Source organism: Bufo bufo, chromosome 5 (assembly GCF_905171765.1).
Source record: "Bufo bufo chromosome 5, aBufBuf1.1, whole genome shotgun sequence".
Classification (NCBI taxonomy): Eukaryota; Metazoa; Chordata; class Amphibia; order Anura; family Bufonidae; genus Bufo; species Bufo bufo.
Window position 1 is genome coordinate 206,529,680 of NC_053393.1, and position 24,549 is coordinate 206,554,228.

At 42.7% G+C, this 24,549-nt stretch overlaps 1 protein-coding gene across 1 annotated transcript in view; it reads left to right on the forward strand.

Annotated features, from left to right (window-relative positions):
• Positions 1-24,549, forward strand: part of NPHP3 (nephrocystin 3) — a 72,954-nt gene that overhangs the window by 36,237 nt on the left and 12,168 nt on the right. The window contains exons 14-21 of the mRNA XM_040433273.1: positions 2,165-2,262; positions 3,536-3,638; positions 3,876-3,958; positions 5,329-5,467; positions 7,276-7,440; positions 7,733-7,830; positions 21,234-21,356; positions 21,484-21,673. Of these exons, the coding sequence (XP_040289207.1) occupies positions 2,165-2,262; positions 3,536-3,638; positions 3,876-3,958; positions 5,329-5,467; positions 7,276-7,440; positions 7,733-7,830; positions 21,234-21,356; positions 21,484-21,673 (999 nt within the window). The remainder of the gene's footprint in view (positions 1-2,164; positions 2,263-3,535; positions 3,639-3,875; positions 3,959-5,328; positions 5,468-7,275; positions 7,441-7,732; positions 7,831-21,233; positions 21,357-21,483; positions 21,674-24,549) is intronic.

A 24,549-nucleotide genomic window follows, 5' to 3' on the forward strand; every position in this document is an offset into this window, starting at 1 on the left:
GCAATTTTCCTGGACTTTGATATTGAGAAAGATAGATTTAGAAAGATTTTACTTTTGGCAACCAAATCAGATTACAGGGGTTGCAGAGTGTAAAGATAGAAATGATCCTCAGGATAGGTTATCTATATCAGATTGGTGGGGGTCCAACTCCCGAAACCCCCCCAATCGGCTGTTAGAAGGGATCACGGCGCTCGTGTAGGCTACTGTTTAACTGCACTCTGTCTAACTTGTGGTGGGTTGCAGTGTAATTACAACTACTTGGCCCATAAGTGAACAGGATGAACGGGTATAATTACACTCCTCCGCCACTAGATGGTGTGCAGTTAAACAGTGAAGACGACACAACGCTCTCCCTCTTCAAACAGCTGATTGACAGGGGAGCCATGAGTGGGAACCCCCCGATCTGATATTGATGACCTATCCTGAGGATAGGTCGTCGGTATACTAGCACAGTAAATGCCTCATTATAGGGGTCTGTTTAGGTAATAGTCTTACCATGAACCACTGGATGTTGCCTTGGTCTCCAAGCCTTCCATATTAATTAAAGTGGGTTTTCCGATTTGCATCGACATCCTGTAAAATAATCCTTTATGAAGATAGTTGTAATTTTGTAATATATTTATTTTACCTTTATTGCTCCTAATATATACTCTGAGCTGTGGTCACATGACCATGTCCATGCAGCTCTTTCTTATTCCCTGTGATGTTTTGTCCATGAGTGTGTTAGAGCAGCAACAGGGGCAGTGATAGGGGAGTGTCTATGTAACTAGCTGGGTGGGCGGAGCCATAAACTAGCTGGGCTTTGTTAGGGGCGGTGCTGGAGCTGTGGCAGAGAAAGAAGTGCATCATGGGTTTGGTTGGATCCAGCAACAGGAAGTGCTACATACAGGATGGAAAGAAACAAGAGGGGTTTGGTTACATGGTGATATGGGTCAGTAGAGTCCAAATTGAAAAAAATAAAAATAAAGGAGAAGATGTACTATACAAGTGTATCTGTTGTAAAATGTAGTAATCCTGGAAAACCCCTTTTAAAGGGGTTGTCCGGGATGAAAGTAATTTTTTAAAACGTTAATAATCACCTTGCCATTACGCAGTAAAGTCATTCTGATGCTCTGTGTATTTTTCTTTCATCCCCTTTGCTCCTATGAGTTCCTAATACTGCTATCAGTATTGTTTACATAGCAGCTCCTGTGCTATGTCATTTCCGGCCACACTGCCTTATGGGTCCCACAAGGCTGCGTGACTCTGCAGCTGGATCTCACAAGCCTTTCCACTCCCCCTAATCAGTATTCCGCCTCCTGCCACTCATATTCCTCATCAGTATTCCTCCCCTAAAACCACCTTTTTCTAAGCCTACAAACTGAATCCCTCCCTGCTTCCATGTATCTGCTCTCTGCTAGCATTGCATAAAAGACAATAGTGTCAGGGAGCGATCTGACTGGCATGTAGGGACATGGGAGGCGTGGTCAGCACCCATACTGTAGCATATCCCATTCATTGCAAATGCCCATGGGGGGCGTGCACTATGCTAAATAGCATAGTTTGCTGCCTGCAATAGAACCTCCTTATACTCCTAATAACACTCCTCTATGGCCGGTGACGTCATCGGCAGAGGGGGGCGTTCCTTAGTGAGGCGACCAAATACTGCCTCCTTCTTCCCAGACTAACGCCCTCTGTGCCCGGTGATGTCACAGAGGGGTGTGGTTTAGCTGACATTTACCTCCTACTGACAGCCTTCTTGCTAGCTGCAGAACGATCCTGTGTGCTGGTGACGTCACCGGGCTCCTTGCTAAGCGGAAGAAGAGGCTTAGCACACCAGTAAGGAGTCGGTACGTCACTGAATCTTTGAAAATCTGAACTTCCGGCTGAGAATTTATGAAAGAAATACAGGGCATCAGAAAACTCTGGCAAAGGTAGGACAGGAATGTATGTAATATTTATGTGCTTGTTGTACCATTACAACAATGTCCCCAATCCCGGACAACCCCTTTAAGGGAGGTTTGTATAACTTCTATAATAATGAATGATTGCACCTTTTATGCACTGTGTACCTATGGAACGATTCCTATAATGACTATTTAATAGGTAATGAATGATTGTGCTGTCCTATAATACATATTAGTAAAGTATTAATCTTATAAAGCTGATTTTATATGTCTTCCAGCAATCGGAAAAGCACATGAAATGGCTGATTGATCCCTTACCAGTAAATGTTCGTGTAATTGTCTCTGTAAATGTTGAAACTTGTCCCCAAACCTGGAGGTAGGTTACTTCATAGCAGTTCTCTCCTGGTATATTGGAAGCCTAGTTCTCGCTTCTGGAATTATAGTATCGTATCTATATTGTACAGCCTTTTACTAGGCCTATGCTGACTATATTGTGTCGTGTGTAAAAGGCTCTGAATATTAAAAGAGAATAGCAAGCTCTGGGGGCACTCCTATTCTCTGGATCAGTGGAGATAAAGGGAATCCAGAAAAATTCTGAATGCAGAATAATTGTTGCCAAATGTTCCAGAAGATATCACACATGTCAATACAAGTCTTTGAAGGGGGGAGTGAGCAGCAGCATGAGTGAGATGGAACTCAAACAGAGACTAAAGAGACTATGTAAGGCCTCTTTCACACTTGCGTTGTCCGGATCCGGCGTGTACTCCACTTGCCGGAATTACACTCCGGATCCGGAAAAACGCAAGTGTACTGAAAGCATTTGAAGACGGAACCGTCTTCCAAATGCGTTCAGTGTTACTATGGCACCCAGGACGCTATTAAAGTCCTGGTTGCCATAGTAGGAGCGGGGAGCGGGGGAGCAGTATACTTACAGTCCGTGCGGCTCCCCGGGCGCTCCAGAATGACGTCAGAGCGCCCCATGCGCATGGATGACGTGATCCATGTGATCACATGATCCATGAGCTTGGGGCGCCCTGACGTCACTCTGGAGCGCCCGGGGAGCCGCACGGACGGTAAGTACACTGCTCCCCCGCTCCCCGCTACACTTTACCATGGCTGCCAAGACTTTAGCGTCCCGGCAGCCATGGTAACCACTCTGAAAAAGCTAAATGTCGGATGCGGCAATGCGCCGAAACGACGTTTAGCTTAAGGCCGGATCCGGATCAATGCCTTTCAATGGGCATTAATTCCGGATCCGGCCTTGCGGCAAGTGTTCCGGATTTTTGGCCGGAGCAAAAAGCGCAGCATGCTGCGGTATTTTCTCCGGCCAAAAAACGTTCCGTTCCGGAACTGAAGACATCCTGATGCATCCTGAACGGATTTCTCTCCATTCAGAATGCATTAGGATAATCCTGATCAGGATTCTTCCGGCATAGAGCCCCGACGACGGAACTCTATGCCGGAACACAACAACGCAGGTGTGAAAGAGCCCTAAGGGTGTTAAATTCACAACCATAACGGGTTACTACTTCTCTGTAATGTCCTTCATGATCCTGGGACTGCTTTGGAGTGAGTAACAGAAAGTTAGGAAGCAGCTTCTCCTCTACTTTGAGATTGTTGACAGATATTATCTATGTGTTTGATTACAGATTGTGGCCAACTCTCCATCTGGATCCACTGAACCCAAAGGATGTGAAGTCTCTCATAAATGTTGAGTGCAGTGCAAAAAATATTTTGTTAACCAAAGAACAGGTATATGTTGCATGAATCCTGGGCTAACAAAGTCAGTCACCTTTGTTATATTTTGGCACTGAATTTGCGCACTATTATGGAAAGTAATCTTCTGTAACTTTAATGCGTTCGTTGTTTTTTCACATCGAAAGTGAAAGAAATGTCTGATTATATTCTTCAGTATTCCAGATTGCCCACCAGGTCTGAAAGTGGTGTAATAATATTAGCATTGTATCATTTTCTTGTTTTTTTTTCTAGGAGAGAAGACTGGAGAGACATTGTCGATCTGCTACAACCTGCAATCCTCTATATGTAACTTTGTTAGCTAAAATACTGATCTGGTAGGTGGAAACTTATCTACTCTATTGAGGGTATGTGTCACCTGACTGAACTGTTAAAGGGTTTTTAATAGACACAATATCAGCAGGGCATGGTATAACTATCCGACCAGTGGGGATTGAGCAGAATGCCACAAGTCTCTAATAAATAAATGAATGCTGTCTATGGGACTGTTGCTGAAAATTTAGATTTTCTAAAAAAAATATTTTCTCAATGAATGGGAGAATATAAGCCAAGTAATTTATTAAATATGTGCATATTCATAGAGAAATGTGTGATTGCATGTTCTGTGTTTAAAGGGAACCTGTCACCAGTTTTATGGTGTCCTAACTAAGGGCAACATAAATAAGTGACTGATTCTCTTAGCAAAATGCTGGGTCACTTTCTTTAATTGAACCAGTCAATCTGCCAACATCTTGTATTGAAAAGCTCCAGCTGATAATGATGAGTCATGAATATTCATGAGCTCCTGACTCTCCCCGCCCACCTGCTGCTGAATGACAGTTATTTTCCATACGAATCAGCAGCAGGTGGGCAGGGGAGTGGCTATAGCTCTGAATTAAATATACGCTGGACTCAATGACATCACGCTGGACTCCAATCAGCTCATTAGCATGCGGCATGCGGCATCTTTGTGTGTAGATTATGAGATAACCATCTGTCACAGCAGTAAGTGAATACATCTAAGGTACTTTTTAGTAGTTAATGATTGTATATAATTAGTTAGATTATAATCAAATATCCACATGACAGGTTCCCTTTAAAGGGGTTCTCCAGCTTCAAAATAAAAGTTAAAAAAGCTGCAAAAGTTATAAAACAACAACAAAAAAAACCATACTTACCTCGTCTTTTTCTTGGTGTTCTAGTGCTGGCTCTTTGGTGGTTCTCCTGGTCTTTTGAATTACAGGCGCCCTGCATGTGACCACTGCAGGCAATCAGTGGCTGGTGCAGCGCTGAGCAGTGATTCCAGTAGAGTGCGGCACGCAACCTCTGTGGCCGCTGATTGGCTGCAGAGGTCACATGCTAGGTGCATTTAAAGAAAGCAGACCGGAGTGGCAGCACTGGATAGCCAAGATAAAGAAAAAAAGGAATGCTTTTTTTTTTTTTTTTATAACATTTACAGTCGTTATAATTTTTGTTGGATGACTCCTTTAATCATTAATTTTAGGATGCATTTACAATCTGGTCTTTCAGAGTGGATTCCAAAAAGAAAATCTGCAGCATTTTACAGTACATTATGTGGGGTGGGATTTTGAAAACCCAACCCTCAGTTAGTGAAAAACAAAAATGTGCGAAATTGAGGAGTTGTGGATTGTAACTATTCCCATTAAGGGAAAATTCAATTTGTAATGTAAATATGTGTTATGTGCAGGGCTGCAAACATGGGGGACGTTACAGATGTCTTGCAGCTTTGTCTACAGTGTCAGGATACAGTATCCTTGTATCGACTTGCACTACACACAGTGCAGGAATTTCTGCCCACTGCAAAAGACAAGGAGCTCATGAGAGAGGTAAGAACTCCATAGTATAGGAGCTAAAGTCTGATATAATTTCCTATGTATAATGCTAAGTGCCTTTTACAGCAGGTTTTTATTCTAGACATAACATTTTGTGTCCTTCCTGTGGTCTTCATAAAGATAAGATGTGTGTGTGTGTAGGTAGATAGATAACAATAATATTGAAAAAACAAACAAACAACTTTACATAAATCAATAGGACAAGCGATCACAAGAAACTTTGTAATATATTTTATCAATAAGTAATGTTTTGTTCTCATGTTATCACCTGTTTACCTCACCCTGTGCCAATTGCTTTTCAATTTAAAAAAATGCTTTGAATTCCATCTTAAGATATGCAGCTCCACTGGAGTATCATATTACACATGCCAATACAAGTCTATGGATGGGGGGTGGGGGAGCATCAGCATGAGTGAGACAGGGCTCAAAGAGAAATACCAGTCCTGACAGTTCCTAGACAGCAATAGAATGGTGGCTGAGACCTCCAATCACCCAGTAGTCCTGGGATATACAGTACCATAAATGCTTGTTGGCCATTTACCTGTGTGGCATTTAGGGTTTATCCTGTAGTTGTCCTGGGCTAGAAAATGGTTGCATCCCCCCCCCCCCCACACACACACACACAAAAACAGCCCCACTACTTTCCACAGGTTGTGGGTGGTATTACAGCTCAGCCTCCTTCAGTTCAGTGGAGCCTCCTTCAGTTCAGTGGTACCTCTTTACAAGGGTACTCCCAATATTCATGGTATATATAGTGTGATAACTGCTTGTTAGCTATTTACCTATGGGGCATTTATGGTATATTCTGTGTATATGCCATAAATGCCTATGGTAGGAATACCCTCTTACGTCAAGTTTTCCTGATCCTTGGCTGAATAAATCTTTCAATGTAAGTGTCTCGATGTGTGCCTGGGCAGTTTCTTATTTAACAGTTCAGTAGACTTAGAACAGAGTTGTCACTGCTTGACATGTGAATGAATTGGAAACCTTCATGCATCCAGGACTGATCAATAGTCATTTTACTGATGTGAATTTTCAAGTTCACAGCATCTTACAAGCTTTGGATTTGGCAGTTCAATAGCATTTTGGGGGAGATTTATCATCTTACTGTGCTAGAATAGTGGCATTAAAAAGTTGCAAACTATGTGTTTAAGACTATACTTTTTATTTTATTTTTTTAAGTAGCAATAAAGTCCATATGTTGCCCTCGCCATTTTTCAGAAGAGGGTATAGGAATGGGCGTGGCCATGACAAATTTATCTTCATTTACGCCAACGAAGCCAGAAATCTACGGCAGTTCATAGCTGTTTAGGCACATTGGGTGCCGAAGGATGCGCCTAATTTATGACAAGGCCTACGCCTCAACAGAAATTAGGCGCATCCTGCAGCAGCGCAAAAACCAGCGCAGAAAGCCCCTTTGTGTGGACATCATTGCACTAAGGCCCCTATAGGGCCATGATGACGCATTAGCCAATATCGCACTGCTATTTCCGCTGAAGTTCCACATCCATCACCTGGGTGGTGTCGTGAACCTTAAAATCTGCATCAGCAAAATGACTATTCATTGGAGAGTGCAAACTTTTAATTTCTGCCCCATGGAAGAGTTTCTTAGTTATTTAGAGTTTGAGCTAATATGAATTCTGTAATACTCCATCTCATCTCGGTGTTAGCCTGTCTCTAAACTGTCTAGCAAGGTGAATGCGGGCAATGAGATACAGTAGAAGAAGGACAGGGCATTCCGATTCTTTGTGCTATGTTACGGAAGTCATTGAGCATACTGATAAGACCTTATTGTACCTTAGATTTTGTGTCTGATCAGTGTAAGCCACAATGGAGTGAGTGAATATGAACTGATGGAGCTCTGCACTGGGCTGACCTGGCCAATATTGACATTTTTGGTTCATCACCTTCATAAGATGGTTGTACTTAGATATAGCTGTGGACTACTCCAGTTTCAACATCTTCAGGTACGTTCTTATGTTTCATCTGTCCTGATAAGCCTGTAAAGAGGGAAAGGTCATCAGTGAAGTTTAAAAACAGCAATATGATGTGAGGGTTGCATTTTTAGGATTCTCTGGGACAAAATCTGCAATCAATTTTATAGAGAACTTGGGAGCATGTTTGTAGATATGGAAACCTTCATCCTTTCAGTTAGTGACAATGCGAGTTTATTTGTATAGGCACAGGCATTTCCTAAGGTTATTGACTGCAGTTGTAGAAAGTGAAGACTATTGCCATCTTTCTTCATCCTCTCCCCAGGCATGGGAAGCGGCCAGACTGGAGTATATGCAAGGAGGGCCCAATATTGTGTCTGAGTACCGAGAGAAACTCATCCAGTATTTCACCACACAGTTAAGGTAGTTATTATTATTGAAACTATTTTACCACCAGTCATATGATGGGGATGAAATGCAATTCCTGAACTCTTGGAAATGGTATTTAATATTATAGCCTTGGGTATTTTATACTGATGTAATTAGACTAATGAAGTGGTTTGTCAAATCCTGATGTTTCACATACCACCAGCAGAATGATACAGGATAGTGCTTCATATAGGATTTACCACAGCAGAATGATAGAAGATAGTGCTTCATATAGTATTTACCACCAACAGAATGATATAGGATTTACCACCAGCAAAATGATATAAAATAGTGCTTCTTATAGGATTTACCACCAGCAGAATAATAGAAACATAAAAGCAAATCCTAACAACAGGCAACTTTCAAAACTGTCAAAACCAGCTATACTAGGAGCTCAAGGTGAAGTAAGTGATGTAAGTCTAGTGTGTACAGCAGTTTGCAGTGTAGTACAGGTCCAGAATACACAATCAATAAACAATAATGTGTAAACGTGATGTGATATACAGAAACAAAAGTCAAACAAATAATCATATAAACATCCTATCTGAGCAGGGGACAAACCCGGTTAACTGTAAGGTTATAGGCAGTTGTGCTTTCAGGGTATTTCTGGATAATAACGTATAACATTATGAAGAGACGTCGTCTGCTGGATCCTAGTAATTGTCTCCCAAAATCAACACGGTCTACATGGATTGGCGTATGAGTATTCGTTAAGGGGAATATTTGACAGCGTTAACATTATCCCTATACAAGGAAAGATTGATAGGTAATGAGTGGAATTATCAAACAACAATACTTAAAGGGGTTCTCCGGGAATTAGGAAAATGAAAATGCTTAAATATTACTTTATTATACATATTTTTTCACATACCTTTCATTAGATATAAAGGCTTGTTTTGTCTGTGGAGCAATCATTAGGAGAAATAAAACGTCCGCTGTCCTATTAGTACACAGAAAACCTGTCCTAATCACACAGGAGGCATTGCTACTTCAGAGCACTGAGGTAAACAGCTGCCTCGTCTTCTTCTATGATCCTGAATACAGTTTAATATGATCTTCAGCTAAACCTCTGTAGGAATGTGGTTCATGAGGAGACATGAAGTACAGAGAGGAGGGTGGAGGTGATGTGGATAATGCGCAGCAGCTCTTATATGGAGTCTCCATTACCACAGTCTGTCCTGTCCGTCCTCTCTGTACTTCATGTCTCCTCATGAATTCCATTCCCACAGAGATTCAGTTAAAGTTCTTATAATCTGTATTCAGAATCATAACTCCTGACAAGTAGGAGAGGAGGATGAGACAGCTCTTTACCTCATTGCTCAGAAGTAACATGTCCTCCTGTGTGATTAGGACAGGTTTTGTGTGTGATAATAGGACAGCGGCCATTTTGTTTCTCCTTAAATAAAATGAGCCATTATAAATAATAAGGTATTTGGGAATATATTTACAATAAAGTAATATTTAAGTATTTTCATTTTATAAATTCCGGGAGAACCCCTTTAAATAAGAGCAACAGAGGAACATCAGAGGAACATTAGCAGCAGTAAAAGAAGTATCGTCCGCAGCATTACTAGCAGCAATTTTCTGGTCAATTTAAGACTCTATGAAGTTATTGCTTACCTGCATTAGTCACACTGTGTAGAGGAGATGAGGGAGGGCTGAAGCCCAGATGAAAAGGTTGTGGTAAAGGGTTAACCACCCTAAGTAGTGCTTGTGGAGTGGGCACTGTGGCCTTAGGTGGGCACAGTGTGCAAATGGGCTGATGCCCTAAGGAAATTGTGCCTTAAATAATGTATGCACATGTGGCGTTTATATCACGCCACACGTGGAACCTAGGAGGAGGAGGGCGGTCTAGTGGAGGAGGAGGAAGAGGGAGCACCCAAGATGGCGGTCGCAGCTTCTGGGGGAATCTGGGCATGCGCTGGCGCCGATGGTGGATGGAGGTCCTAAGGGAAGGACAAAAATGGCCACCGTAGTGCCGAATGCGTATGGCGCGTGGGCTGTGATGTGAGAAGGATAGATGAATGGAAAAGACGGGGTTATATATAGTGCTATAGTACGAAGTGTAATTGGATTATGTGCAGCGGTTGTGTAGAGCGGAGAAGCAAGGATTATGGAGCATATATTACAAATAGGAGGGAGATAATGCAATGGAAGCTAAAGGAAAGAAGGATAGATGGAGAAAGGGGGAAAGTGGAGCTAGAAAAGAAGTAGATTAAGAGTAGAGATGGGAAGAAGTGAGAAAAGGAGGATGGAAAAAGGAAAATAGGAAGGGGAATGAGAAGAATGAAATAGAGTAAAGTAAATGAGAAGTAATAGGAAAAATTGAAATAAACAAAGGAAACAAAATGACTAAAATAAAATAAAAATAAGAAAGATAAAAATAAATGAAAATAAAGATAAAAATGAAAACAATAAAAAAATAAATTGTAATGGTGTGTGTGCTGTAGCGAATGAAACTGGAATAGAAATATGATGAAAGTATAGATGAATATAATTGTAAGTGAAAGAAAAGAAGGAGGGCAGAGCGGGGTGGAAGAAAATGGAAAAAGAATGAAATGGAAAATAAAATGGAGAAAAAGTGAGAAACTGATATAATGAAAAATTTGAATAGTGTAGTAAAAAGAAAGAGGACAGGGGGACCGACAGAAAGGCTGGGATAGGATATAGTCACTGAAAGGATATAAGTTAACCACCTCAGCCCCTATAGCTTAAACACCCTTAAAGACCAGGCCACTTTTTACACTTCTGACCTACCCTACTTTCACAGTTTATTGCTCGGTCATGCAACTTACCACCCAAATGAATTTTACCTCCTTTTCTTCTCACTAATAGAGCTTTCATTTGGTGGTATTTCATTGCTGCTGACATTTTTACTTTTTTTTGTTATTAATCGAAATTTAACGATTTTTTTGCAAAAAAATGCCATTTTTCACTTTCAGGTGTAAAATTTTGCAAAAAAAACGACATCCATATATAAATTTTGCTCTAAATTTATTGTTCTACATGTCTTTGATAAAAAAAAAATGTTTGGGTAAAAAAAAAAAATGGTTTGGGTAAAAGTTATAGCGTTTACAAACTATGGTACAAAAATGTGAATTTCCGCTTTTTGAAGCAGCTCTGACTTTCTGAGCACCTGTCATGTTTCCTGAGGTTCTACAATGGCCAGACAGTACAAACACCCCACAAATGACCCCATTTCGGAAAGTAGACACCCTAAGGTATTCGCTGATGGGCATAGTGAGTTCATTGAACTTTTTATTTTTTGTCACAAGCTAGTGGAAAATGATGATTTTTTTCTTTTTTTTTTTCTTACAAAGTCTCATATTCCACTAACTTGTGACAAAAAATAAAAACTTCTATGAACTCACTATTCCCATCAGCGAATACCTTGGGGTGTCTTCTTTCCAAAATGGGGTCACTTGTGGGGTAGTTATACTGCCCTGGCATTCTAGGGGCCCAAATGTGTGGTAAGTTGTTTGAAATCAAAATCTGTAAAAAATGGCTGGTGAAATCCGAAAGGTGCTCTTTGGAATATGGGCCCCTTTGCCCACCTAGGCTGCAAAAAAGTGTCACACATGTGGTATCTCCGTACTCAGGAGAAGTTGGGGAATGTGTTTTGGGGTGTCATTTTACATATACCCATGCTGGGTGAGATAAATATCTTGGTCAAATGCCAACTTTGTATAAAAAAATGGGAAAAGTTGTCTTTTGCCAAGATATTTCTCTCACCCAGCATGGGTATATGTAAAATGACACCCCAAAACACATTCCCCAACTTCTCCTGAGTACGGAGATACCACATGTGTGACACTTTTTTGCAGCCTAGGTGGGCAAAGGGGCCCATATTCCAAAGAGCACCTTTCGGATTTCACCGGTCATTTTTTACACATTTTGATTTCAAACTTTTTACCACACATTTGGGCCCCTAGAATGCCAGGGCAGTATAACTACCCCACAAGTGACCCCATTTTGGAAAGAAGACACCCCAAGGTATTCCGTGAGGGGCATGGCGAGTTCCTAGAATTTTTTATTTTTTTGTCAAAAGTTAGCGGAAAATGATGATTTTTTTTTTTTTTCTTACAAAGTCTCATATTCCACTAACTTGTGACAAAAAATAAAAACTTCTATGAACTCACTATGCCCATCAGCGAATACCTTGGGGTGTCTTCTTTCCAAAATGGGGTCACTTGTGGGGTAGTTATACTGCCCTGGCATTCTAGGGGCCCAAATGTGTGGTAAGTTGTTTGAAATCAAAATCTGTAAAAAATGGCTGGTGAAATCCGAAAGGTGCTCTTTGGAATATGGGCCCCTTTGCCCACCTAGGCTGCAAAAAAGTGTCACACATGTGGTATCGCCGTATTCAGGAGAAGTTGGGCAATGTGTTTTGTGGTGTCTTTTTACATATACTCATGCTGGGTGAGAGAAATATCTCGGCAAAAGACAACTTTTCCCATTTTTTATACAAAGTTGGCATTTGACCAAGATATTTATCTCACCCAGCATGGGTATATGTAAAATGACACCCCAAAACACATTCCCCAACTTCTCCTGAGTACGGAGATACCACATGTGTGACACTTTTTTGCAGCCTAGATGCGCAAAGGGGCCCAAATTCCTTTTAGGAGGGCATTTTTAGACATTTGGATACCAGACTTCTTCTCACGCTTTGGGGCCCCTAAAATGCCAGGGCAGTATAAATTCCCCACATGTGACCCCATTTTGTAAAGAAGACACCCCAAGGTATTCAATGAGAGGCATGGCGAGTTCATAGAAAAAAAAAAAATTTGGCACAAGTTAGCGGAAATTGATTTGTTTGGTTTTTTTCTCACAAAGTCTCCCTTTCCGCTAACTTGGGACAAAAATTTCAATCTTTCATGGACTCAATATGCCCCTCAGCGAATACCTTGGGGTGTCTTCTTTCCAAAATGGGGTCATTTGTGGGGTGTTTGTACTGCCCTGGCATTTGAGGGTCTCCGCAATCATTACATGTATGGCCAGCATTAGGAGTTTCTGCTATTCTCCTTATATTGAGCATACGGGTAATGAGATTTTTTTCTTTCCGTTCAGCCTCTGGGCTGAAAGAAAAAAATGAACGGCACAGATTTCTTCATTCGCATCGATCAATGTGGATGAAAAAATCTCTGCCAAAAAAAGAAAAAGGAGGGGAAAGGCGTCTGCCAGGACATAGGAGCTCCGCCCAACATCCATACCCACTTAGCCCGTATGCCCTGGGAAACCAGATTTCTCCATTCACATCAATCGATGTGGATGAATAAATCCTTGCCGGGATTTTTTTTTTATATATACAAAGTGTTTGCCAAAGTATATGAACACCGCCACCTCCTCAGCTCATATGCCTCGGCAAACGTATCTTTTACTGCAGAGGAGAAATCTCGTCTTGCAGCGCCGCATACACCGACTTGCGTGTAATCTGACAGCAGCGCAATGCTTCTGTCAGAATGCACATCAGTGCTGCAGCTAGTCGATCGGCTGGTCCACCTGGAAGGTAAAAAAAACAAAACAAAAAAGAAAAAACCAGGCCGCAACGCAATAAATTTATTAACTTTTGAACACAACATATAAACTTTTTTTAACTTTTTTAACTGAACGTTAACTTTTTTACTTACCGGTAATTTTTTTTTTTTGTACCTTTTTATAGAACAAACCTCTCCTTCCCCATGGGACAATGTGCAAAGCGCAAATCGCCCAAAGATGTGGCGAAGTACGTTATGCACTTTATCCCAGGTGAAAGGAGAGGTTTGCAGCAGCTGTGAGTAAAAGGGCCCTAATAGCCCTGTGTGTTGTCCTGTCCTGTGAAATGCAATCCCTATGCTAAGTGTACCTGGGTGTGGTCACGCCTTATTCCACTCCTGCTACAGACACGACATCTTTTTCGGGGTGACTGTTGGGTTGAGGTACCAGGAACGACACTGGGGAAATGTCGCTCGTGTAGACGGCTAACTACACTGGTGGATGGGGCCACGGAACCTTCTGGATACAGGAGGTTCTCGATGATCTCTTCCTGGAATTTGAGGAAGGATCATGTTCTCCCAGCCTTACTGTAGAGAACAAAACTATTGTACAGAGCCAATTGAATTAAATATACAGACACCTTCTTATACCAGCGTCTGGTGCGTCGGGAAACTAAATACGGAGACAACATCTGGTCATTGAAGTCCACCCCTCCCATGAGCAAATTATAGTCGTGGACTGAGAGGGGCTTTTCAATGACACGGGTTGCTCGCTCAATTTGTATTGTCGTGTCTGCGTGAATGGAGGAGAGCATGTAAACGTCACGCTTGTCTCTCCATTTCACCGCAAGCAGTTCTTCGTTACACAAGGCAGCCCTCTCCCCCCTTGCAAGACGGGTGGTAACGAGCCGTTGGGGGAAGCCCACGCGACTAGTTCGCGCGGTGCCAAAGGCGCAAATCTGTTCTAGAAACAAATGCCTAAAGAGGGCCACACTTGTGTAGAAATTGTCCACATAAAGATGGTACCCCTTGCCAAATAAGGGTGACACCAAGTCCCAGACTGTCTTCCCACTGCTCCCCAGGTAGTCAGGGCAACCGACCGCCTCCAGGGTCTGATCTTTTCCCTCATAGATCCGAAATTTGTGGGTATAGCCTGTGGCCCTTTCACAGAGCTTATACAATTTGACCCCATACCAGGCACGCTTGCTTGGGATGTATTGTTTGAAGCCAAGGCGCCCGGTAAAATGTATTAGGGACTCGTCTACGCAGATGTTTTGCTCTGGGGTATACAAATCTGCAAATTTCTGGTTGAAGTGGTCTATGAGGGGCCGAATTTTGTGGAGCCGGTCAAAAGCTGGGTGGCCTCTGGGACGGGAGGTGGTGTTGTCGCTAAAATGCAGGAAACGGAGGATGGCCTCAAATCGTGCCCTGGACATAGCAGCAGAGAACATGGGCATGTGATGAATCGGGTTCGTGGACCAATATGACCGCAATTCATGCTTTTTAGTTAGACCCATGTTGAGGAGAAGGCCCAGAAAAATTTTAAATTCGGAAACTTGGACTGGTTTCCACCGGAAAGGCTGGGCATAAAAGCTTCCCGGGTTGGCGGATATAAATTGTGTGGCATACCGGTTTGTCTCTGCCACGACTAAGTCCAAGAGCTCCGCAGTCAAGAACAGCTCAAAAAATCCCAGGGCCGAACCGATCTGAGCCGTCTCAACCCGAACTCCAGACTGGGCGGTGAAAGGGGGAACTAATGGTGCGGCTGAAGTTGGTGACTGCCAATCAGGGTTTGCCAGCACCTCAGGGATTCTAGGGGCTCTACGGGACTGTCTGTGCGGTGGCTGCGACGGGGTAACTACTGCACGTGCCACCGTACTAGCTTCAACTGCCCTTCTGGTGCTCGCCACGTCACCATGTTGTACGGCAGTGCTGGTACTAGGTCCAGGGAGTGCTGCGCTGCTGGTGTATGCCTCACCACGTGATCCGACAGCGCCAGCCCCACTCTGCTGCTCTTGAAGCGGATCCTGCGCAACCTGTGGTCTAGCGACAAGGGGCCGGGTACGCCTGGTTCTATCAGGGACCTCCACCTCCTCGTCCGAACTTTGGGTCAGAGAGCCACTGCTTTCTACAGGTTCATATTCTGACCCGCTAGATTCGTCAGATGAAGGTTCCCATTCCTCATCCGACTGGGTCAGAATCCTGTAGGCCTCTTCAGAAGAATACCCCCTGTTTGACATTTGGACTACTAAATTTAGGGGTATTCCCTGAGACTACCCAAGAAAAAAAGCAAGCCTGTCTTACAAAAGGGAGGCTAGCGAAGTACCAGAGGCCGCTGCGGTGCAGTGCGTGTAAAATGAATGTGCAGTGATCAAAAAAATATATATTTTTTGTCACTGCGGCGGGGCGGGCGTGGGTGAACGCACGTGTGGGCGACCGATCAGGCCTTTTCGGGCAAACACTGCGTTTTGGGTGGAGGGTGAGCTAAGGTGACACTAATACAATTATAGATCTGACTGTGATCAGTTTTGATCACTTACAGATACTATAAAAGTACAAATGCTGATTAGCGATACGCTAATCAGCGAATCAGTGACTGCGGTGCGGTGGGCTGGGCGCTAACCGATCGCTAACTACCTAACCAAGGGGCCTAAACTATCCTAAAACCTAACAGCCAATACTAGTGAAAAAAAAAGTGTCAGTTTACACTGATCACTTTTTGGCTTTCACTAAGTGATTGACAGGGGGCGATCAAGGGGTTAATTTGGATGATGGGGGTGATGCAAGGTGATCTGGGGCTAAGGGTAGTGTTTGGTGGGTACTCAGTGATGTCTGCTCCTCTGCTGGAACCAACCGACGAAAAGGACCAGCAGAGGAGCAGACAAGCCATTTAACACATCATATTTACTAATATGATCTGTTATATGGCTTCTGATTCGTTTTTTTGAAAATCGCCAGCCTGCCAGCCAATGATCGTTGCTGGCAGGCTGGTGACGAACTTGTCCTCTAACTTTTGCCGGCCCGCGATGCGCATGCGCGGGCCGGCTTTGAGCGAAATCTCGCGTCTCGCGAGATGACGCGTATATGCGTGACTGTGCGCAGCGCTGCCGCCTCCAGAACGCGATCCTGCGTTAGGCGGTCCGGAGGCGGTTAAGCACGGCTCCATCCGGAAGGAGATGTCAATATCTCATCTGAAAATAGAGAATAGCAAGTTAGTATAATGTATAATAGTAGTATACATAAGTGATTGGTAACATATAAAAAACATGATGGTATATATCAAGACATTATTACAGAGAAAAGTGCGTACAGGAGGAAAATGGCAGATAAATTCATATGAAACTCCCAAGATCGTATTCCCGATTTAAACCTTTGGGTTCCAAGGTCTGTAATTGGTGTATCCAGAAGGCCTCCCTGTTTTTGAATATGCGAGAGATGTCACCTCCCCTTCTAGGGGCTTCTATTTGTTCTACTACTTGAATGTGTGCCCCCATAGCGGTCCCTTGTTTCTGGACATAAAAAGTGTCCTGAAACATAAGGTAATTCTCAGTTAAGACTAAGTGGAGAAGACCTATGCGTAGTGTGGTCACTTCAATGTTTGTGTCTGTGGCCTCAAGCAGTCTGGTGATGGCAGAAAGGCCTTTTGTATGTGCAATGGAGGTATAGAGGCTGACCACGTCGAGCGTGACCAAAATGGAGTCAGAGTGAACCTGTTTAATATCCCTAATGATTTGCAGGAATGTAGATGTGTCAAGTAGGGATGATTTGGTGGTTTTAACCAGAGGCGTGAGTATTTTTTCTAGGAATACAGATAACGGGGATAGAATAGAGTCGGAATAGAGTCGGATGAGGAAACAATTGGGCATCCTGGTGGTTTATTGAGACGTTTGTGGACCTCGGGTAGAGTGTATAGAACGGGGATTATGTAAGTGTGTATGTTGCACTTGTTTAGATTTCTTCTAAGTAGTCTTTTTTTTATCCATAACCACCAAAACCCTGCCTTTGTCGGCAGGTTTGATGGTTAGGTCTCTATCCTTTTTAAGGGTCTGTAACGCTTCACTTCCTTCCCGTATCATGTTGGATTGGCAGCTGAATTTGAAAGGGGTAAATTCCCTTGTATAGGGATAATTTTAACGCCGTCAAATATTCCCCTTAACGAATACTCATACGCCAATCCATGTGGACCGTGTTGATTTTGGGAGCCAATTACTAGGATCCAGCAGACGACGTCTCTTCCTAATGTTATACATTATGACTGTAAATAAAAAGTATTGTGTTATCAATACTTACCTGCTTCTGACTTCTGCTGACAGCACCATCCAAAAGGTTAATTTTCTTTCTTCTTCTGCAATACTGTTATACATTGTTATCCAGAAATACCCTGAAAGCACAACTGCCTATAACCTTACAGTTAACCGGAGTTGTCCCATGCTCAAATAGGATGTTTATATGCAAATGCCTAATTTTGCAAATCTGACATGTTTCACTTTATGTGGTGATAACTTTAAAACGCTTTTAGTTATCCAAGCCATTCTGAGACAGTTTTTTTGTCACATATTGTACTTCATGACAGTGGTAAATTTAAGTAAAAAATATTTCATTTTTATTTATAAAAAAAATACCAAATTTTCCAAAAATTGGGAAAAATTCCCAATTTTTTAAATTTCAATTTCTGTGCTTTTAAAACCGATAATGATACCTCCTAAAATAGTTATTACTTTACATTCCCCGTATGTCTACTTCATGTTTGGATCATTTTGTAGATTACATTTTCTTTTTTTTGGGACGTTAGAAGGCTTAGAAGTTTAGAAGCAAATCTTAAAATTTTTAAGAACATTTCCAAAACCCAATTTTTAATGACCAGTTCAGGTCTGAAGTCAATTTGTGGGGCTTACATAATAGAAACCATCCATAAATTGCCACATTTTAGAAACTACACCCCTCAAGGTATTCAAAACTGATTTTACAAACTTTGTTAACCCTTTAGGTGTTCCACAAGAATGAAAGGAAAATGGAGATAAAATTTCAGAATTTCACTTTTTTGGCAGATTTTCAATTTTTTCCAGTAACAAAGCAAGGGTTAAAAGCCAAACAAAACTCAATATTTATTACCCTGATTCTGTAGTTTACAGAAACATGCCATGTGGTAGTAAACTGCTGTACGGGCGCACAGCAAAATGCAGAAAGAAAGGAACGCCGTATGGTTTTTGGAGGGCAGATTTCACTGGGATAATTTTAAGTTGCCATGTCACATTTGAAGACCCCCTGATGCACCCCTAGAGTACAAACTCCAAAAAAGTGACCCCATTTTGGAAACTACGGGATAAAGTGGCAGTTTTGTTGGAACCTAGGATTTTATTTTAGGGTACATATGATTTTTGGTTGCTCTATATTACACTTTTTGTGAGGTAAGGTAACAAAAAATTGTTGTTTTGGCACCGTTTTTATTTTTTGTTTTTTACAATGTTCATCTGACAGGGTAGATCATGTGCTATTTTTATAGAGCAGGTTGTTACGGACGCCGCAATACCAAATATGACTTTTTTGGGTTGTTTGTTTCAGTTTTATATAATAAAGCATTTTTGAAAAAATAAAATAAAATTGTGTCTCCATATTCTAAAAGACATAGTTTATTTATATTTTTGGGGTGACTGTCTTATGTAGGGGCTCATTTTTTTCAGTATGAGATGACGGTTTGATTGGTACTATTTTAGGGTGCATATGACTTTTTGATCACTTGGTATTACACTTTTTGTGATGTAAGGTGACAAATAAATGGCTTTTTTATTTTTTACGGTGTTCATCTGAGGGGTTAGGTCATGTGATATTTTTGTACAGCAGGTTCTCACGGACGCGACGATACCTAATATGTATACTTTTTTAAATTTAAGTTTTACACAATAACAGCATTTTTGATCCCTGTTTCAATTGCAGAATTGAACTGTCAGCGTCTTACACAGTAAGACGCTGACCGTTGCCTAGGAGGCTTCCGTAGCTGGCAGGCCCCAATGCCTGTGTAAGGAATCAGGGCTGCCATGGCAACCATTGGCCCCCTGTCAGCGCAGCGCGGGGGACCGATGTAGTCCGAGGGAGCCCCCTCCCTCTGTAAATCCCACACATGCCCAGTCATCGCTGACCGCGGCATGTGAAAGCGTTAAGGCATCGCTGTATGCGGTGATGCCGGCGGATGCAGCAGGGGCCCGGCTATCAGTAACAACAGGGCCCGTCCGTGCTGCAGATCGGGCGGGTGCAGCTCTTGCACCCGCCCGATCACATCACGTACATGTATGTGAGGATGCGGTAAGGCACCACATTCCCTCACATACATGTACGTGATATTGCGGGAAGGGGTTAAGTGCCTGTTGAAGTTCAACCAAGGGATAGGTGGGGAACATGAACCGCAGAAGGAAGTGAGACTCAGATTTCTACACATTGATTGATGTTGTTGTCAGCCATGACATTGAAGTCACGTTGTAGACCACATCAAGGTGGCATTGCTTCACAAACTGTTTGTGACTATGAAAGCTGCAAATACGTAACTTAAACCGCATATATCAGCAGGATAAACTTTATTAAACCAGGCATACTGCCTGGTAGGGTTGATCCTGCTGATTAAAATATCTGTCTTGTGAAAAAAAGTAGCAGCTTTCCCGAGAAAAAAGGCTTGTTGTATTCTTTATGCATATAACGCTTCAGAGCACTGATGAGTGTGGCCAACAATGGAAACCTAAGGAGCTGAGGTGCAGTAGGGGTCTAGGCCCTACGCCTCAGTGCACCGAAGCCCTCATTTGTATAACACCAACAACTGGTTTTTACATGGCAGGATCAATCCTACCAGGTAGGATGGATGGTGTAATAGGGTTGAACCTGCCGACAGGGGTTGTTTAAAAGAACACCAAAACTTAGAAATGAATATTAGAAGCGACCCGAGGAAACAGGTCCTGTTGCAGACAGAAGTTTAGGAGGGCTCCTACAGTCAGTTGTCTTACAGCCAGGCACAGATCTGTGAAAAGGAGGATAGAGCAATGGCAGAGGAGAATTCTTTATCTGGTGCAGATTTCAAGTAGAAAATTCCCCTTGACTACATTAGGGAGGTTATTTTCACATGAAGACAACATGAATAATTTCTTATGAGTCAAAGCTAAGGAAAATTTCCGCAGCAATTCCGATACATGTGCAAGTAGCCTAAACTAGGGATTACTACTTTTTTTCTTTTACGTTTTTCATCATTTAGTGTCAGCAGACACAGTCTTTAGGATACCTACACATGGGTGCAGGTTTAGTAACAGAAAATCCACACAGATTTCCGTGCATGATGTATTGCAGTTTTTGATTTGATGTATTTTTGATGCAGATCTCACCCTTCCATCGAAAAGGGTGAAATCTGCAGCAAAGATTGCAAACATACCGTAATTGACATGCCGCAGATTTCTAAATCCACACAGCATGTCAATTTCCACATGGACAAAAGAAGAAAAGTGGATATAAGATCTGTCTAATCTCATACATGTTGCTGATACTGTACTACACTGCGGTTTTTCACCTAAGAATCCACGTGGAAAAAGAGGGCCTGTCACCACTAAATACAATGCAATCTGCAGACAGCATATTATAGAGCGGGAGAAGCTGAGCAGATTGATATATAGTTTTATGGAAAGGATTTTGTAACTTCTACATTTAAACCTCCTCTCTACTCAGAGAATGATATCAATCACTGTAAAACTGAGGTCAGAAAGAGCAGAGAATTAAATCTATAAATTACAGGTTTTACTGAATCTTTTCCCATAAAACTAGATAGCAATCTGCTCAGCTCCTCCTTCTCTATAACCTGCTGGCTTTCATGATGACAGGTCCTCTTTAAGGGCTTAATAGTACAATTGTATTACTGCAATACCCACGTTGATCTGCTTTTCTTAATCCTAGTCGGGACAGAGTGACATGGCGGAGCGCCGATGAGCTCACGTGGTTATTCCAGCAACAAGGGGAGAAACAGAAGCTCCACAGATGTCTCATGAACTTGTTTGTATCACAGAATCTTTACAAAAGGTTTGTCTTTTGGAGAACACGTCTGTCAGTGTAAATTATTCTGCCGTATAAGATCATTTCACCTTGTTTGACATAGATTTCACATCTGCTTCATGAAACACGTTTTATATATTTTCTTGGTTCTCAGGGGACATTTTGCTGAATTGCTCAATTACTGGCAGCTTGTTGGGAAAGACAAGAACTCGATGGCCACAGAATACTTTGACGCTCTGAAGCAATATGAAAAAAACTGTGAAGGAGAAGAGAGCATGACATGTTTGGCAGACCTGTATGAAACACTAGGGCGTTTTCTCAAGGACTTGGGTCTCCTTAGTCAGGTCTTGTGCTTTCTACTGTGAATCCAGTCATTTAGAAATGAGTTAACCCATTAAGCTGCCTTCGTAGATTTTAAGACTTGTGGAGTAAAACTTTAAGGGGTTGTCTCACCTCAAACATTGGGCATCATAGATATATGCCACCAAAGTGAAGAAGAGTGCACTGCGAATGTGCAGCCACCCTCTATTCATTTCTACAGGAGTATTGAAAATAGATGAGTGGTTCGTTCGGCTATCTTTGGAAGTCCCATCGAAAAAAAAGAGTGTGCCGCGCAAGCGTGGCCACCACTCAATTTTCTTACATGGAACTGCCTGAAATAGCCAAGCCAGCGTTCAGCTACTGTATTTTCGCACTCCCATAGAAACTAATGGAGGGTGGCCGAGCATACATGGTGCGCTCTTGTTCACTTTGAGAGCTCCGTTCTAGAGATAGGTGTGGATCCTAGAGGTAGGACCCACATTCATCTGACATTGTTGGCATAGCCTACCGATATGCCACCAATGTTTGAGGTGAGATAACTCCCTTTAAAGAGCATTTGTTGGCATGATCAACCCTATTACATAGAAACATAGAAACATATGCTTTTCTTCTGTTTACTAACAGACTATGCCTGTACTACTGATTATTAGATATTAGGCCTCTTTCACACTTGCGTTGTTGGGATCCGGCATGCACTTCCGTTGCCGGAGGTGCCTGCCGGATCCGGAAAAACGCAAGTGTACTGAAAGCATTTGAAGACGGAACCGTCTTCCAAATGCTTTCAGTGTTACTATGGCACCCAGGACGCTATTAAGGTCCTGGTTGCCATAGTAGGAGCGGGGAGCGGGGGAGCAGTATACTTACAGTCCGTGCGGCTCCCGGGGCGCTCCAGAATGACGTCAGAGCGCCCCATGCGCATGGATGACGTGATCCATGCGATCACGTGATCCATGCGCTTGGGGCGCCCTGACGTCACTCTGGAGCGCCCGGGGAGCCGCACGGACGGTAAGTACACTGCTCCCCCGCTCCCCACTACACTTACCATGGCTGTCAGGACTTTAGCGTCCCGGCAGCCATGGTAACCACTCTGAAAAAGCTAAATGTCGGCTCCGGCAATGCGCCGAAACGACGTTTAGCTTAAGGCCGGATCCGGATCAATGCCTTCCAATGGGCATTAATTCCGGATCCGGCCTTGCGGCAAGTGTTCCGGATTTTTGGCCGGAGCAAAAAGCGCAGCATGCTGCGGTATTTTCTCCGGCCAACAAACGTTCCGTACCGGAACTGAAGACATCCTGATGCATCCTGAACGGATTACTCTCCATTCAGAATGCATTAGGATAATCCTGATCAGGATTCTTCCGGCATAGAGCCCCGACGACGGAACTCTATGCCGGAAGACAAGAACGCAGGTGTGAAAGAGCCCTTAGTCAGATTGTGCAAAACATAATAGGTTTTTGATTTTTCGTACTTGTTGTGGCGCCCCCTGGTGTTTTTTAATTGCCTCTCAGAATGTCCACCTAATGTGCCCAGTGGAGGGTAGAAGTCACCACTTCTGCGGTTCTATTATTACCTAGACATAATGCTTTTTAGGGTTGATTATGCTGAGTGAAATGCCACCTGTCTTGTAGCAATCCGTTGCATTATTTTTGAGAAACTTGTGCCTTTATTCTTATGCTAATTAGATGTTCGGAGCACCTAGGGACCCCCCTTGCCCCTCGGAGCATCACTTTACTATCGCTGTTCTCCCTTAGCCAATTGCTTCCATTGAGTGACATGGCCAGACACCCTCCTTATACTCTTGTCTGGCCCTGAAATCTCACACATGTGCTGGTGAGAGTTCAGTTAGAGAATGTGCAGTAGATCCCATCTTGCTTCTCGCCTTTAATGGAAGCCAAACTGCGCATGCACGGATTGAAATTCTTCCATTTCACTCCCATCATTAGATATTACAAACAGGAGAACATCCCTCGGCCTAAGGAACCAGCCAGAGTATCCAGGATGATGCCGGTTATTGATGATTTATTGAGCAGAATAAAACAACGCGTTTCGGGAGTTATCCTCCACTTCATCAGCTAAAAACTACGTATAACCTATTGGTAATTGAAGCAGATATCTGCTTCAATTACCAATAGGTTATAAGCAGTTTTTACCTGATGAAGTGGAGGATAACTCCCCGAAACGCGTTGTTTTATTCTGCTCAATAAATCATCAATAATGGCATCATCCTGGATCCTCTGGCTGGTTCCTTGCGCCGAGGGATGTTCTCCTGTTTGTGAGCCCTTCCGAATCTTCTTAGGGAATCGGGCATCCCCGTTAAGAACAACAACATCTGTGGCTGCATACCACCTTTCCTGGGATCCACCATATGGGGGCGCCTCTTTTCTTCTGTTTACTAACAGACTATGCCTGTACTACTGATTATTAGATATTAGTCAGATTGTGCAAAACATAATAGGTTTTTGATTTTTCGTACTTGTTGTGGCGCCCCCTGGTGTTTTTTAATTGCCTCTCAGAATGTCCACCTAATGTGCCCAGTGGAGGGTAGAAGTCACCACTTCTGCGGTTCTATTATTTATTGGCAGGCCTGCACAGTAGCACAATTCTACTGCCTGTGTTCAAGATGAATTTGGCTGTGGGGTTGAGGACTAGACACATGACGTGAACGTTCTGAGAGGGAATCTGAAGAACACCAGGGGGCGCCATAACAAGTATGTAACAGCAGTATCTAGTCTAGACACAAGAGATTTTAGTTTTTTAAATCATTACAAATTAATTTTAATTTTTTTAACTAGCACAGTAAGTCAATGTTTATTCATGGGACAAGTACTTTTAAATATATGCGTAATATAGTACACCTTCTCATGGAGACATATTGTGGCCACAGGTAGTTTTTCTTTGG